This window comes from Gracilinanus agilis, chromosome 4 (genome assembly GCF_016433145.1).
Source record: "Gracilinanus agilis isolate LMUSP501 chromosome 4, AgileGrace, whole genome shotgun sequence".
Taxonomy (NCBI): Eukaryota; Metazoa; Chordata; class Mammalia; order Didelphimorphia; family Didelphidae; genus Gracilinanus; species Gracilinanus agilis.
In genome coordinates, this window is record NC_058133.1 from 512,763,077 (window position 1) to 512,779,018 (window position 15,942).

Genomic DNA, 15,942 nt, shown 5'->3' on the forward strand with positions numbered 1-15,942 from the left:
ACTCTTCCAGAGAGTCCTCAACTCCAAGATCACAGATTACACATTATAGATAGCTAATAATTATTACACATGGAGACCTGAGTTTTGTTTTAGGTCTGTTCTGGATTAACATTTGACATGCTGACCAAGGAGAGAAAGCCACATAGCCTTAGGAGTTGGGATGGGAAGAATGCTTAGCCTGTTAGTCTATTTTTTTAATTTTAATTTTAATTTTGAATATTTTCCCATAGTTACATTATTCACATTCTTTCTCTCTCCCCCAAACTCCCATAGCTGACATACAATTCCACTGGGTTTTACATGTATTATTGATTAAGACCTAATACCATATTATTGATAGTTGGACTAGAGTTATCTTTTAGTGTCTACATCCCCAATAATATCCCCATCAGCCCATGTGTTCAAGCAGTTGTTTTTCTTCTGTGTTTCTACTGTAATGGATAATATGATGATAAATATGAGTCACTAGGGGCCTGGGAGCCTGTAACTGAACTAGCAGGAGATTTGGAGTTAGGTGTTATCAGAGATGAGCAGCCTCAGCTGAGGTGCCCAGTGAATCTCCACTGCTAGCTGTAGGCTCTTTAAAGGTGTTAAGTGGGTGTCTCCTCCCTGCTGAAGTAACTGCCTTCGAATTGGGTGAGAGCTGAACCCAGCAGGAGACCGAGATTCAAACTTCCTGCCTAATAATGGAGGCTAGAATCAGTCTTCACTTATTCCTCAAACCTTCTCAGTATTCTCCCCTCTCTCTAGTCCCCTCAACCTTCATGGTGTTGGAGTAACCACAGCAGTCACAGATTAAGGATAAGGGATTTATTTGAAAAAGGAAAGGGAAAACCAAGGTAAGAGAGCTTAGGTCTTGTTAAGCTGTTGCTAGGGGCAACTGGCAAGGGTTGGCAATGGACCTAGAAGGTCTTCTCAGGCTGAGGGCAACCAGCCCTCAGCAAGAGATAACTAGACTCTGGCTTGATGTTATTTGATTCACCAGCTAAACAGAGGATGTTGTTGAGTTGTACTAGAGATGTCCCGAACCATTAGGCTACACTAGCTAGTTCCTACCAATGATCCACCTCCCTTACACCCTTTCTACCTGGGGTCCCCAGGGAAAGGTCAGGGATAATTGGGCATCTGGGTGAGGTCAAGGAAATCAGAACCCCAAGGTTGGGTTTGCAGGGCCTTATATAGTTACAGCCCAACTGTTGGTTGGCACTTGGCATGGCACATGCTATTCCAGAGTTCTATTCTGATAACTGACAGGATTGGCTAGGGTAATATTGCAAATGCAAGATATCCTGCATTACACTACTCCCACAGTTCTTCTGAATGTGGCTAGTTTTCTTTCTCATAAGTCCCTCAGCCTTGCTCTGGATCCTTGCATTGCTGCTAGTAGAAAAGTCCATTATGTTCGATTGTACCACAGTGTAGCCATCTCTCTGTACAATGTTCTCCTGGATCTACTCCTTTCTCTCTGCATCAATTCCTAGAGGTGGTTCCAGTTCACATGGAATTCCTCCAGTTCATTATTCCTTTGAGCACAATAATATACCATCAACAAGAGATATACAATTTGTTCAGCCTTTCCCCAATAGAAGGACATTCTCTCATTTTCCAATTTTTTGCCAATACAAAGAGCACAGCTATAAATATTTTGGAACAAGACTTTTTCCTTATTATCTCTTTGGGGTATAAACCAAGCAGTGCTATGCTGTTAGACTATTTGAAGCATTCTGCCTTCTGAGAAAATCAGCCCTGAAGAGACTGATCAGGAATGGGGAATGATTGCTAGAGAGGTAGAAACAAATATTTGGAGTATGTCTGCTGATATTTGTGTTGTCTATATAATTGGAAGGTGAAGACTGATTCTGTGGTGTGGTTTGGTCCTTGAGTAAATTACATATTTTGGGAGTTCATTGATAGGAAAATTTCTCAGAAAACTCATGCACTGGCTCCTGAGTTCACTATCGAGTGAGGCCGAGAGCATGTGGATAATGAAGAAATATTTTTAGAGAAGTCATCCTGATTAAACAGGAATGTGTTTCATTCAGGAGTCTGTGACGTTTAAAGATGTGACTGTGGAGTTCAGCCGGAAGGAGTGGAGACTCCTGGATCCTGCCCAGAGGGCCCTGTACAGGAATGTGATGTTGGAGAACTATGAGAACCTGGTCTCAGTCGGTAAGCCGAAGCAGCCCCTGTGACTCAGTGTCAGTGTATTGGAGTTTTTGCAAACTCATTTGCTGCAGGCTAAGGAAAGTCTAAATAAAATTTGTCTCATTTGATAAGAACACTTAAGGCCACACATCCTATAGGGAGAATCCTGTAATAATTTAAATTAAATTATGAGGTTGTGTTATAAAGAAGGTATCTTTCTCTACTATTATATTATTATAGGGTATATTAATCAGGAAAGCTGTGCTTTGGATTCCCTTGATAGCTGGTGCAAGGACACCCAAGTCCTGTCACTCAGCTGGATGTTATAATAACTGCCACTTCTCGATAATAGCACCCAGGCAGAATCCCTAAAGGTCAGGTGGATGGCTAACCCTTTCAGGTCCCACCTGGGGTTGGATTTATTATTAATATTGGGATCTATTAGCCTTGGATAATGTTTTCATTTGACTGCGTTGCTCCCTCCCCAAGGGTTGTGATGTAATAATCACTCAGGAAGGTACTTAATAAACTTTATCTATAGATGTTAATAAGGGAAAGGAATAATCAGGAACGGATTGGGGATAGGAGACCCTGTCACTAATGGCTATGATCACTAATCCCTCAGGACTGTAGGCTATTTCAGTAATGCTGGAGCTCTTGTTCTTCACCTACTCTAGCTCAGCTTGGCCATGGGCAAACCAGAAAAAGTAATCTGCTTGGTTGATAGAGATATCAATGATCCCTCTCAGCTTCTTATTGCCAGTTGTTATGTCAGTTCTACAGCTGTCAGGAAATACTTCCCTTACCTCCCTCTGCTTCTTCTCCTTCCCTCTTCCCGGTTCCCACCTGGGCCCAGATACCTAAATATCTAATGATGGTTCAGATGTCTAAATATATAGGGGGAATTCAGAGAGAATCAGAGGACCCATGGTCAGAGATCCACAGGTCAATGCTCCAAGATCAGAGATCAATGTCCAAAGCCAAGGGTTTCAGGCCAAGGGTCAAAGCCAAAGGGTCCTTGTCAGATGGCTGTCAGGGTATTTATATCCTCTGGCCAACTGCCATTCCTCTTGTCCTCACAGCATCTGGGAACATTCCGATGTCTCCAACTGTCTTCACCTGTCAATCAAGGTGAGGCTCACAACTCCCAGAGTTTGAATATGACAGTTGCTAGTAGCTTTATAACTTTATTAAATCTTCAGGAGAACAGAGGTCGTAATGGGATCACTTGTGCATGTGGAGCTGCCAGCCTTGTTAAGGAGAAATCCCACCTCGTTATAGGAGAAAGAGGTGAAAAGAGAGATTGTGTTAGAAGGCATCTGAGTGATGTGAGGGGAGAAGAGAGGGAGCTCTGGGTGAATAGCCTAGTTTTTTTAGTAAACAATTGGGCAAGCTTCTGAGCTGAGGCAGAAAAGGTTTTGTATAATCTCCATTGGTGAGTGGGATAGTGAATCACTGAGGGAAGTATAAGAGGGTTGCATGGAGGGTAGCTGGGTGGCTCAATGGATTGAGAGCCAGGATTTAGAGACAAGAGGCCTTAGGTTCAAATCTGACTTCAGACACTTCCTAGCTGGGTGACCTTGTACAAGTCACTTAACCCTCATTGCCTAGCACTTATGACTCTTCTGCCTTGGAACCAATACATAGTATTGAATCTAACACAGAAGGTGAGGGTTAAAAAAAATGGTTTTCATGGATATACCCAGGGTCCAGGTAAGAGGATGTACCATCAATTTGTGGTGGATCCAGTCAGCACAGTTTTGTGATTTTTCTCCAGCTTTGTTCAGCTGCAGGTGAGTTGGAGTGAGGGCATTGGAGGTTGAGAGTAACCAAGGCTGAGGCTTGGCAGCATGAGGTCAGCTCCAGGATTAGGAGCCAATGGGCTGGAGAGAAGAGGATGATGTAAAGTCAAACTGTTCCCTGGAGTCAACATGGGGAAGGGCAGAGAGTGAGTGAGTGCAGGGAGGATGGCCCAGGAGGGAACTGAGGGATGGGAATGGAGGTCATGGTGAGGACAAAGAATGGGGACCACAGATGGGCATCCTAGAGGGAAAGGGGGATGTCAGGGCTCTCAAGCATGGAGGTAGTGCATTTGTGGGTGACAGCAAGGTCAAGGGTCTGACCATGTTTATGAGTCCTCAGGTGGGCAGGAGAGGAAGACTGAGCCAGACACTGAACTCACTGTGGAAGGAGGGGAAGGGCCCAGAGGTCAATAGACAAACAGCTGCCAAACCTTAGATTGGATGGTAGATTTGTATTGAATGAACTTCAAAGGAGGAGAGATTAGTGAGTGATGGTGGCAGAGGGAGAGCTTTGAGTGGCACTGGGAAATGGGGAGGAACCCACCTCCTCCCTTTAACCTGTCAGGGCCTGAGTGAAAGTGCAGCCAGTGCCTGACTGGGCCCATTTGGTATGAGAGGTTTTCCCTCTCATTTTCTGTCAGCAGGAGGACTGAGTGTGGAGTCTGTGGAAGGAGTGCTAAGGAGAAAGTAAATGGAAAGAAAGGAAAGAAGCTCTTTTAAAGATGCCTTTGAAATGAAATGAAACAGAAAATCAGAACCAGAAGGCATTGCTGACCAGCAGGATAGCCTTTAGTGTTACATGTAAATTTACTGTATTATTTAAAAAGAAAACTTTCCATTATAGAGATTCAAATTTTCCTACTCAGCCCTTTGTGTTTTTTCTTCATGGCAACATTTGTTTTAGTTTGTGTTTATTGTTTTTTGAATTTTTAAACCTGGAGGAAATGTGTATTTTCCAAATTATGATATCCCTTTGGATAGCTAGCCTTTATGTACCTGGAATTTTGACCAATCTTCCCTTGAATTTTAAAAGAGAGACCCTCTATGTTTTCTTAGTGGCCTGATTTTCCATTTCTTCTTGACTGATCATTTGTAGACTGAAGACTGAGGGTTCTGGAACACTGTATATTATGTCAGACTTTCTGACATAATCATTGATTTTACCAATTTTTTTATATTCCTCTTTTTCATTAAAATTTCTTTTTTTATAAGGAATTAGTCTCTGATAGGGAGAAAGAGTTGGAACATTATGAGAAACTGAGGTGTTCTGAAAACTCATAAAAATTTTATTTTAAAACTTTTGAATTCTCAGATAGCTCTTTGAACTCAGCCCTTTTTTTCTTTCCCTGTTGCAGGGATTCCCGTTTCCAAACTAGATTTGCTCTTCCTGTTAAAGAGACAAGATGTACGGAATCAAGAGGGAGAAGCTGGGACAGGTACTTGTACAGGTGAGTAGTTGAAAAGCAGGGTAAGGTCAGTGCATGTGACATCTCCTGTTCCACTTCTGGAGTGCCATCTCCAGGATTAAGCACTGCTTAGCATTACTTCTAATTGTCATAGCTGTATAAGAAAATGTCTATTTCTCTGCTGCTCCATCAGCATTAAATTTTATAACCTCTCCTTGTAGTTTAATGGTTTTGATGGGATCAGTCCTGGGTCTAGGCAATTGGTCAGTATGCATTGATTAAGCATCTCCTATGGTCTGATCCTGAGGATAGAAGAATGGTCGGGATCCAAATCCCCTAAATAATTTACTTCACCCAAAGGGAAGGGAAGAGACAGGCCATGCTCTCAGGAAGCTCAGAATCAAGTGTAAAACTTAGAAATGGTTTGAGAAGCAGCAGCAGATCATGAACCACACTCTTAGCTGATCTTGGGAAAAGACAATGTTTTGGAATGGAAATCCATTTAGTTCAACAAGAAATAAGGGAATGGAAAAATGAGGACAATAACAATTTAAGAGAGCAGAATTAGGGAGTGAATAGTCAAGATAAAAATAATAATGAAAAAACTAACAGCTATCATTTACTCAGCACCTACTCTGTGCCCGGCATTTTCTAAATCTTATTTGATCCTCATACCTGAGGAGGTCAGTGATATTATTATGCTCATTTTACACATGAAGAAACTGAAGCTGTGACTTGTCTGGGTCACAGTACTAGCTAGGTTCTGAGGTGGGATTAGAACTCAGGTCTTCCTGACTCTGTGCTTGGTGTTCTGTCCACTGAACCACCAGCTGTATTGTCATTTTTAAGTAGAAAACTAATGTGAGATTAAAAATTAATATCCAAATACTCCAAGTATTATATTTAATAAGATGCATTAATAATAACTTGAAATAAGGGAAGGAAAGCCTCACTAAAGAAAGCCAGTTTTCCCAGCCATGCAATTAGGAAGAAGAGAAAGTGAGGGCAGGGTTAGACCCAAGTTTATACAAATAATGTAAACATGTGACTTGGGGACGAAAAGGAAAGGAGTTCTGGGAGATGAAGTCCACAGGAGGTGAATTGTTGAAGTTCTCTTATTGAGGATGGAAATTCATTCTTTGTTTTTAGGTCCCCCAAACAATCAACAAAATGAATTGATTGCTAATATATTTAAAGGTGCATTTTTCTATTGGCTCATTACAAGTAATGTATTAAATGATAAATTTACATGAAGGTTAATTGTGCATATTTTTCCTTTTTTAAAAATGTTTATACAAGGAGCTAGGTAGCTCAGTGGTTCAAGAGGCAGACCTAGAGGATAGCTCAGTGAATAGAGAACCAAGCCTAGAGATGGGAGGTCCTAGGTTCAAATCTGGCCTCAGACACTTCCCAGCCATGTGACCCTGGACAAGTCACTTAACCACCATTGCCTACTCTTACCACTCTTCTGCCTTGGAGCTAATACACAGTATTGACTCCAAGACGGAAGGTGAGGGTTCATATCTGATGTTAGGCACTTCTTCTTCTTCTTCTTTTTTTTTTTTTAACCCTTTTTAACCCTTAACTTCTGTGTATTGGCTCCTTGGTGGAAGAGTGGTAAGGGTGGGCAATGGGGGTCAAGTGACTTGCCCAGGGTCACACAGCTGGGCAGTGTCTGATGCCAGATTTGAACCTAGGACTTTCCGTCTCTAGGCCTGACTCTCAATCCACTGAGCTACCCAGCTGCCCTTAGGCACTTATTAACTGTGTGACCCTGGACAATTCATTAAACCCTAATTAAGGGCACTGGCCTTTAGTGCTCTTCTGCCTTGGATCCAATACTTAATAATGCTTTTAGGTCATAAGGTAAGAGTTTTTTTGAAAATGTTTACATATAAAGGATATCCATTGTAAGGATAGAATTTCTTCAAACATAACCTTCTCTTTTCTGCCACATGTAACTGGTTATTCTATCATTGGAACTCTAGTGAATAACCAAACAGTGTTGCCTATTAGTGCCTTTGAGAATCTTTTAGATAGAAGAATAATACCATGAACAGAGAATGAATTCTGATCAGAAAACCAGCTTAGCATTGCAAGTAGGGGCAATTCAAGGTCTGTTTTTGTAAAATTGTGGTGATCCCTAATGGTGTCATAATGGCCTCACTGTGCATGGCTAGCCATCTGGGTTTTAAAGAGCCTGCTATCTGTATTCAAAGAGACTGCTGCAAGAATGCAAGTCCATGGAACATCTTGGTCTGGTGATTTTAGCTGTCATGAGTTATGATTCCAAAGTAACTCAGATATGATGAAAGCTAATCTAGTGCAGAGCTAGCCAGCCAGTGAAGGTCTATATATGCCTGTAGCCATTTGCATAAGTTATAGTAAAATTAGGACTCTGGTCCTAATAATTCAATAAAGTTCATTAGAATTACTTGGATAGGTAAAAGATGAGAAATAAATAGAAAGACAGAGTAAAATAGTCTAATCTAGCTCCCATGTAGGTGCTTCCAGTGTGATATCCAGCAGCATCTTCCTTGGCTGGACACCAGAGACAGCAAAAAATAGCACTTCCTCATTCTCCCCTCTTATCTTCTCTTTTTACATCCATTTCAAATTCAGAGTCATGTCTGGATCAAGTTCAGAGTCATGTAGCCTGCTCTAGCTGATGTCCCTAAGGTGACCAGCCTAGGTGACATAAGTGGCATAGCTGCGGGGATACAGGGTTGCAGGCAGGACAACATCTCATGGGTGACCGCAGAAGAGGGGTATAAATTCTCTTGACATAATCCCCCCTTTGATTCTTTGGCAAATTAGCATGTTAAATTTCTTCCCTGGGTTCTTTAGGAGATTAACATGTCAGGTCTCCGCTGTGAATCATTCCACATATATACTAGAGATATATAAAATGTTGCACCTTATAAAGAGGGAATTACAAGAATTTGGGAAATATGAGGGAAAGAAAGAAAAAAGAGAAAAAAGAAAAAATGATTTATAGACACAATGAGAAAAAGCCTATTAGGGGTACTACCCTTTGGCATAAGAATTTACATTCAGAATAAATGCTAGGTTCAACCCCCTTTAGTTCAGTTATTTATATCCCAACATTTATTTTGGATCTCTTGATGTAGTATTTGATTTCTGTAGGCATCCTTTTGACATCTTTTCCAGAAGATCCACTTTCTTGATTCAAGGTGTTAGTGCTCTTCTTTTTCCTAAAAATTACTTTAAAATATCTTCAAATTGGATTTTAGGATAATTACATAATCTCTCCCTTAGGAAGGTGTTGACCAACACCAGAATCATCCCAGGATACATAGCTGACCTATGAGGTATATGAAGCAATTCCTAAAACAAAACAAAACAATCCCCAAAACCCAAAAACCAAATGTAAGAGTAAAAAAAAAATCTAGATAAAAATACATATTAAACTCCTATGTGTATAAAATTACAAGCAAAAATAAAACCATAACAGGTTCGTAAATCACCAGCAAGGCCCAATTGAGGTAGCTTATATCATACAAAGATACAGGACAATTGCCGCAATATTCAACTTACCCAATGGCTTCAGGGACTACAGAAAATTGCCATACTATAAAAGAGATAAAGGGACAAAGTATGAGGTAAAAGGGAAGTATGATTCCCTAGTCTGATTTTGCTTTCAATCTCAGGGAGAGGGGAGCCAAAATGAAAACCAAATGAAGGTACTTGTAGAAACCTGGCATGAGGAAGTCCAATGTCTGAATTTGTCAAACAGCCGCTTCCTCAATTCCCCAAACAGGTCCTCTGTCATGGCATAGATCCTCATCAATCCCACAGGGATTGTTAATCTCCTTGACCTTGTGCATCTTTGCACTGTACAGTAGCTCCTCAGTAATCCCTTCTTCTGCAATCAGACAAAATATTAATTAAAGTCCTATATTACTTTACAGTCAGTGGCAGGTTTCCACATTCTAAAGCTAGCTTTTGAGTATTCATTGGTATTAGGGCTAACAGGTATTACAAATTTATCTTTCAAAATCAAAAACATTAATACTGATTTCATATGCTCAAGTAAAGGAAAAAAAGAAGAAAGAATCAAAATTCCTTTTGGAAATATAGAGAAAAACAATAAAAAAAACAGAAAATCATATTGCACATCCCACATGACAATGGGTCAGCCAAATAGAGGTATAACACAAGGATTCCACACTCAAAAGTGAGTTCTATTTCTTCTCTAACTTGGCCATGATCCACGGTGTGTGTACATAATTTTTTCATTAGGTAAAACTTGTTATAAACAGTAGTACAACAGCTAATCGGAATTCTAAAAAGTACCACAATTCTCAGAATTATGAGTCCATTTGATTATAGTAGCAAACAAACCAGTTCCCTGCAGCCATGAGAGGTTTCACTAGTTACCGTCAAGTGTCACATGAGGCTCTACAGCAACTTGTGTGTCATTTAAAATTCTTTCAAGTTCATGGATGTTTGTCACAATTTTTCCAGATCTATTTACATAAGAAAAACAAGATTGATTAATAAAGGCACCTGCACCTCCTGATGCAACTGTAAGCATGTCAAGGGCCAGCCAATTTTGTAGAACTGCTTTTGCTAAGGAGTCAATCTTTTCTTGTAGGAAAAAGATGACTTTCATAGTTTGGGAGATGACTTGAGCTGTGTCTTGAACCAATCTTTCTACCTCAGCTGAGATGTTTCTAACAGTCTATCATTGCCATCATTCTAAAGTTTGGCAGGAGTGTCCAGAGAAACCGCTGTATTGCTGATGAGGATGCTGCTGAATTTGGCCTTGACCTCTTGGGTCTGGAATGCCACCAAGAACCCAGATTTCTGGCCATGGACTTGTCTCCTGGGCCAATATAATGATCGTGCACTGATATAGGTGGAATAAAATAAACCCAACCACAAGTACCATACCATCCTGGGGGAAGGGTAGAATAAGCTGAAGAATTACCTAAAATGTCTGGGGGTCACCAAACCCCATGGGAAATCCTCCACCAGGATGAGACCATAACAATCATAAAAGACATGTTTTTACGTGTCCCATTCAGTGCATTTCTATGCTTTGCTCTAGTATAAATGAATGTGGCGGTAGCAATGGAATGGTGAGGTTGCACTTCACTTTGTCACCCATGTACTCACTACTACTTAACAGACCCACGTCTCTTGTCACACACAGTCAAAGGTAGGCAAATGATCCATGGTGTTTCTAGGCACCTAAAAAATACTTCTGAAGACCTGTTAAAATAACTGATATTTTCAGTTCCTTAAATTCCTCAAAGGTCACTGATAAAGGTTGTATCCTTTTTGTTGGAGTCCATCCATCACATCATCTATGTGACAGTTAACAAGGCAAAAAGGAGCAAAAGGCTATTTAGGCAATATGTGACCTTCCTGTACTCCAAGCTGTGGTAACATCTAATTTCTGTGGATTGGAATTGTTGCCCATAACAAAACAGAGATCTGATGGATCTGGTGACAGACCCAGCATCCATAGGGACCAATGGCTTTGCCATGGAAAAGAGTTTGTCCAACTTGTCTATGAACTTTTATAATGGCGTTATCCCTCCTGCAATCATAGGAAGAGGGTACAAATGAGGACAGTGTAACAGAATACATAGCTAATAACCAAAACATATTAAATGAAGGTAACATTGTGTAACAGAACATCTTAAATTATATTAATATGTAAACTTAAAAAGCAAAATGAAATTTTAAAAAGCAGCAAATACAGTATATGTGACAGGATGTCACTCACTGTCAGTAGAGAGTACCCCTCTGACATGGGAGGAATGTATCCAAGAGTCCCTTTCTCTGATTTTGATAGCTGTTGGAGTGGTTAACAGCACTTTATTTACACCTTGTCTTCTGGCTGTAGATCTGTATTTAAGATTGCATTACATAGACTTCTTCACTATTGTAAGGATGGATTTTTGTGCAAAGGAGATGGAACCACAGGAGGAGAAGGCAATTGCTGGCAGTTGAAACCAGTGAAAGATTCTGGGGAATTTCTCCAGGAGGAGGGAGAAGAGAGGTCTTCGGGCTGAGGGCTGGGAGGAGTGAGGAGGAAATTGAAACCCTGATTCCCTGATCACAGCCATTTCATCACAGCTCATCATTCAAGACTGCACCCATCAAGTCAGCTAAGATTTTGGACTCCATTGGGAGCAATCTCTTAGTCTCCAAAAATCCATTCTTACACGATGGGGAGAGGAACTGACTGAAACAGTTAACATCAACAAGGCAGTGGGGTCTTAACAGGCTTAAAATTCACCTTCATCCTTGAGGTCCTTTCCCCTCCCAAATACTATCATATATCTTGATTCCTTTGTCCATACCTCTGGCCATCACTTTGGTCATACTGACCATTTCTCTGTGGTGCCCCACAATAATTACAGATTTCTTGAGTAGTGGTATGGACCGACTTATAATTTACCCCATTATAATCACTGATCCTATTGGAGGATTTATTATTATTATTATTATTATTATTATTTCTTCAGCTTCTGTTTCTCTTTCTACAACTCATAGCTACATGAGCTTGTTCCCCACAAAAATAGCATGCCATTGGTTGCTTCATGGATTCCTTTAAAGGAGTTATGACCTCTGTCTGTCATTTAGCTCTTTCTTTTATTTGTTTTTGTAATTCAGCTTTTCCTTCTTTAAGTTCTCCTCTAATTCATTTTTTTCCTTTCTTAATGTCTCCAGCTCCTCTTTTTCAGCTTTCTGTTTCACCTTTCACAGCCCTGAAAAACATATGCTGCTGTCCTCTTTAGCTTTTGTGCCAATCTGGGCAATTGTTCTTAAAATAGTCCTTAATATCTCAGGAACAATACTTTACAGAATGAATCGTTATAAGTCTGGCATCTCTCCCTCTGGAGATATCTGTGTCAAATTACCTACACTGTAGTTCAACTGTGATAGAACTGTCATAGAACTGAGATGGTCTCTCATTCTCTCCTTGTCTGATGTCATCATCATTAGTCCAATTACTTGGCCAACGTACCGCATCATTATTTTGAGACCTGTTCACAATGGAAAGGATCGTGTTCTTTTCACCCTCCGTTAACAGATTGGCAAATAATTCTGTAACATCTATCCCTTTGTGGTTGCCCAAAATGTAATCATTAAAATTAGGAGACTGGCCATAAATTAACATTTTTATTAATCAAAGTTAGTAGGGGGAAAAGAAAGATGGAAAAATAAGAGCAAGAAATATAAAGCTACTTACCTTATTGCTTCATTTAGCTGACTGTTCTATGGCCTCCATAAGGGCCACTAGCAGGTCTGGTTAGCAAAAAACATGGAAGAGAAGAGGCTCAAATTTGCTCTTTCCTCAGTTTATCAATTTTATTCTCCACCCACTAACTCTCACACATGACATCTCCAGAGCCAGCTATGCTTTCTAATTTGCATGAGCCACCCAGGGGGTGGAGCAGGGGAAGATCTCCCAGCCCCCTGTCTCGTGATAATCTTGACTCCATTGCTGCCTTTTTCCTGCTGCCATTCTAGCCTCATGACCTAAACTATCCACTGATTTCCCTCATGTAGTCTGTGCTTCCAGTTCTCATGCTAGGTACATGTAGTGGAAAGAGGGGAAGGCAAATTTCCTTCTCACAATTTCCCCTTTGATTCTTTGGGAAACCAGCATGTTAAATCTCCTCACTTGGGCGTTCTAGGAGATTTAACATGATACATCCCCCCAATGGATTGTTCTACATATGGAGCCTATATATTTAAAGATTCTCTTACTAGAGGTAGCTCCAGGAACACAGGGTCTTGGGCATGAGAACATCTCATGTGCAACCCTAGGAGAGAGCTGTAAATTCTCTTCACACACATAAATGTCCAAAATTCCCAGAAATTTAGAGAGAATTTGATGTACAGTTGGGTAACAGAAAGGATATGGTGCCCATAGTCAGAAGCAGTCAGGGTTTGATCTAATCACTGCATGAACCCCAAAAACATCATATGCTCGATCATAATGGTTGGAACCACTGCAGAAAGAAATTTATTAAAATTGAAACAAGCACATGCTTATCCCAGAGGAAAAATAGCTTCCTAACAAAACTCCCAAGTCTTTATTGCTTGAGGTGCTCACATGTTTTGAGCTCACATTTGTTGGGCTTCAGTGGGAACCTCCAAGGGTTTTTTGAAGGGCTGCAAGAGGACTAAGAGTGAAGCAGTCTATGCACTTCCTTCCAAAAAGATGATGGACTCAAGTTCCTGTATGAGACACACATTTTCAGATATGGAAAATGCCATGCATTTTTAAAAATCCCTTACCTTCTGTCTTATAACCAATAATAGAGAAGAGTGAGAAGGTTTAGACAACGGGGTTAAGTGACTTGCCCAGGGGTCCCACAGTCAGGAAATTTCAGGAGGCCAGATTTGAACTCAGGATCTCCCTTCTCTAGACCTGGTTCTTTATACACTGAACCACCCAGATGCCCCCTAATGTCTTTCATTTTTTAAAATGTTGTTTATTGTAAAGATTCTATTTTATTTTAGTGATCAGTAGCAATTAAGGACATATATATTTATATATGTCTAGGTGAGTATGCATGTATGTTTTATTGTTTGTTTCTTTCAGAAGGAAAGATCAGACTTGAAATGAAAGAGATTACCTCAGAGCTAAGCCTTTCTGGGGAAGAAATTCAGAAGGAAAGATCCATTGATGATGGTATCTGTGATTCCACTTGGAGAGAAAACTTTGATGTACATCAGAGAATCCACACTGGAGGGAAACTTTATGAATGTAATCAGTGTGGCAAAACATTTGCACAGAGAGCTACTCTTACTGTACATCAGAGAATCCACACTGGAGAGAAACCTCATGAATGCTTTCAATGTGGAAAAACTTTCCATAAGAAAAAGGTACTTCGGGTACATCAGAGAATCCACACAGGAGAGAAACCTTATAAATGTAATCAATGTAAAAAGGCTTTTCCATACAAGATCAGTCTTACTGTACATCAGAGAATCCATACTGGAGAGAAACCTCATGAATGTAATCAGTGTGAAAAGGCTTTTTCAGACAAGGCCAGGCTTACTATACACAAGAGAATCCATACTGGAGAGAAACCTTATGAATGTAATCAGTGTGGAAAGGCTTTTTCAGTCAAGGCCAGGCTTACTGTACACCAGAAAATCCACACTGTAGAGAAACCTTATAAATGTAATCAATGTGGAAAGGCTTTCAAACAAAAGTACCTTCTTAATCTGCATCAAAGGATCCATACTGGAGAGAAACCTTATGAATGTAATCAGTGTGGGAAGACATTTAAATCTAAGAATGGTAAGGTTAACCATCAGCGCATCCACACTGGAGAGAAGCCTTATGAATGTAATCAGTGTGGAAAGACATTTAAATCTAAGAATGGTATGGTTATACATCAGGACATCCACACTGGAGAGAAACCTTATGAATGTGATCAGTGTGGAAAGTCTTTTACAGCAAAGTCTGGTCTTACTGCACATCAGAAAATCCACACTGGAGAAAAACCTTATGAATGTAATCAGTGTGGAAAGGCTTTTATACAGAGGGCCAGGCTTATTATACATCAGAGAATCCACACTGGAGAGAAACCTTATGAATGTTTTCAATGTGGAAAAAGTTTCCATGAGAAAGAGGTACTTCGGGTGCATCAGAAAATCCACAGTGGAGAGAAACCTTACAAATGTAATCAATGTGGAAAGGCATTTTCAGACAAGACCAGTTTCACTGTACATCAGAGAATCCATACTGGAGAGAAACCTTATGAATGTAATTATTGTGGAAAGGCATTCATTTGTAAAAAGAGTATGGTTACACATCAGCACATCCACACTGGAGAGAAACCTTATGAATGTCATCAGTGTGGAAAGTCTTTTACACATAAGTCTTATCTTACTCTACATCATGGAATCCACTCTGGAGGGACTCCTTTTGAATGTAATCAATGTGGCAAGGCATTCAGATTTAAAAAGGGTTTGGTTTCACATCAGCATGTCCACACTGGAGAGAAACCTTATGAATGTAATCAGTGTGGAAAGTCTTTTACTTATAAGTCCTCTCTCACTGTACATCAGGGAATCCACACTGGAGAGAAACCTTATGAATGTAATCAATGTGGAAAGGCATTTGGAACTAGGGGATATATGGTTAGACATCAGAGCATCCACACTGAAATGAAACCTTATGAATGTAATCAATGTGGAAAGACATTTAAATCTAGGAATGGTATGGTTACACATCAGCGCATCCACACTGGAGAGAAACCTTATGAATGTGATCAGTGTGGAAAATCTTTTACACAGAAGTCTTCTCTTACTGTACATCAGGGAATCCACCTTGGAGAGACTCCTTTTGAATGTGATCTCTGTGGGAAGGCTTTCAGACGTAGGGAATTTCTCAAAATACATCAGAGAATCCATACTGGAGAGAAACCATATAAATGTAATCAGTGTGAAAAGGCTTTTACAGACAGGTCCAGTCTTCTTGTACATCAGAGAATCCACACTGGAGAGAAACCTTATGAATGTAATCAATGTGGAAAGCCATTTACACAGAAGTCTGGTCTTACTGTACATCAAAGAATTCACACTAG

At 40.2% G+C, this 15,942-nt stretch overlaps 1 protein-coding gene across 1 annotated transcript in view; it reads left to right on the forward strand.

Moving 5' to 3' along the window:
- The window catches only part of LOC123246891, a 220,504-nt gene that overhangs the window by 150,644 nt on the left and 53,918 nt on the right, over positions 1 to 15,942 (forward strand). Inside the window, exons 6-7 of the mRNA XM_044675672.1 lie at positions 14,145 to 15,251; positions 15,336 to 15,923. Coding sequence (XP_044531607.1) covers positions 14,145 to 15,251; positions 15,336 to 15,923 — 1,695 coding nt within the window. The remainder of the gene's footprint in view (positions 1 to 14,144; positions 15,252 to 15,335; positions 15,924 to 15,942) is intronic.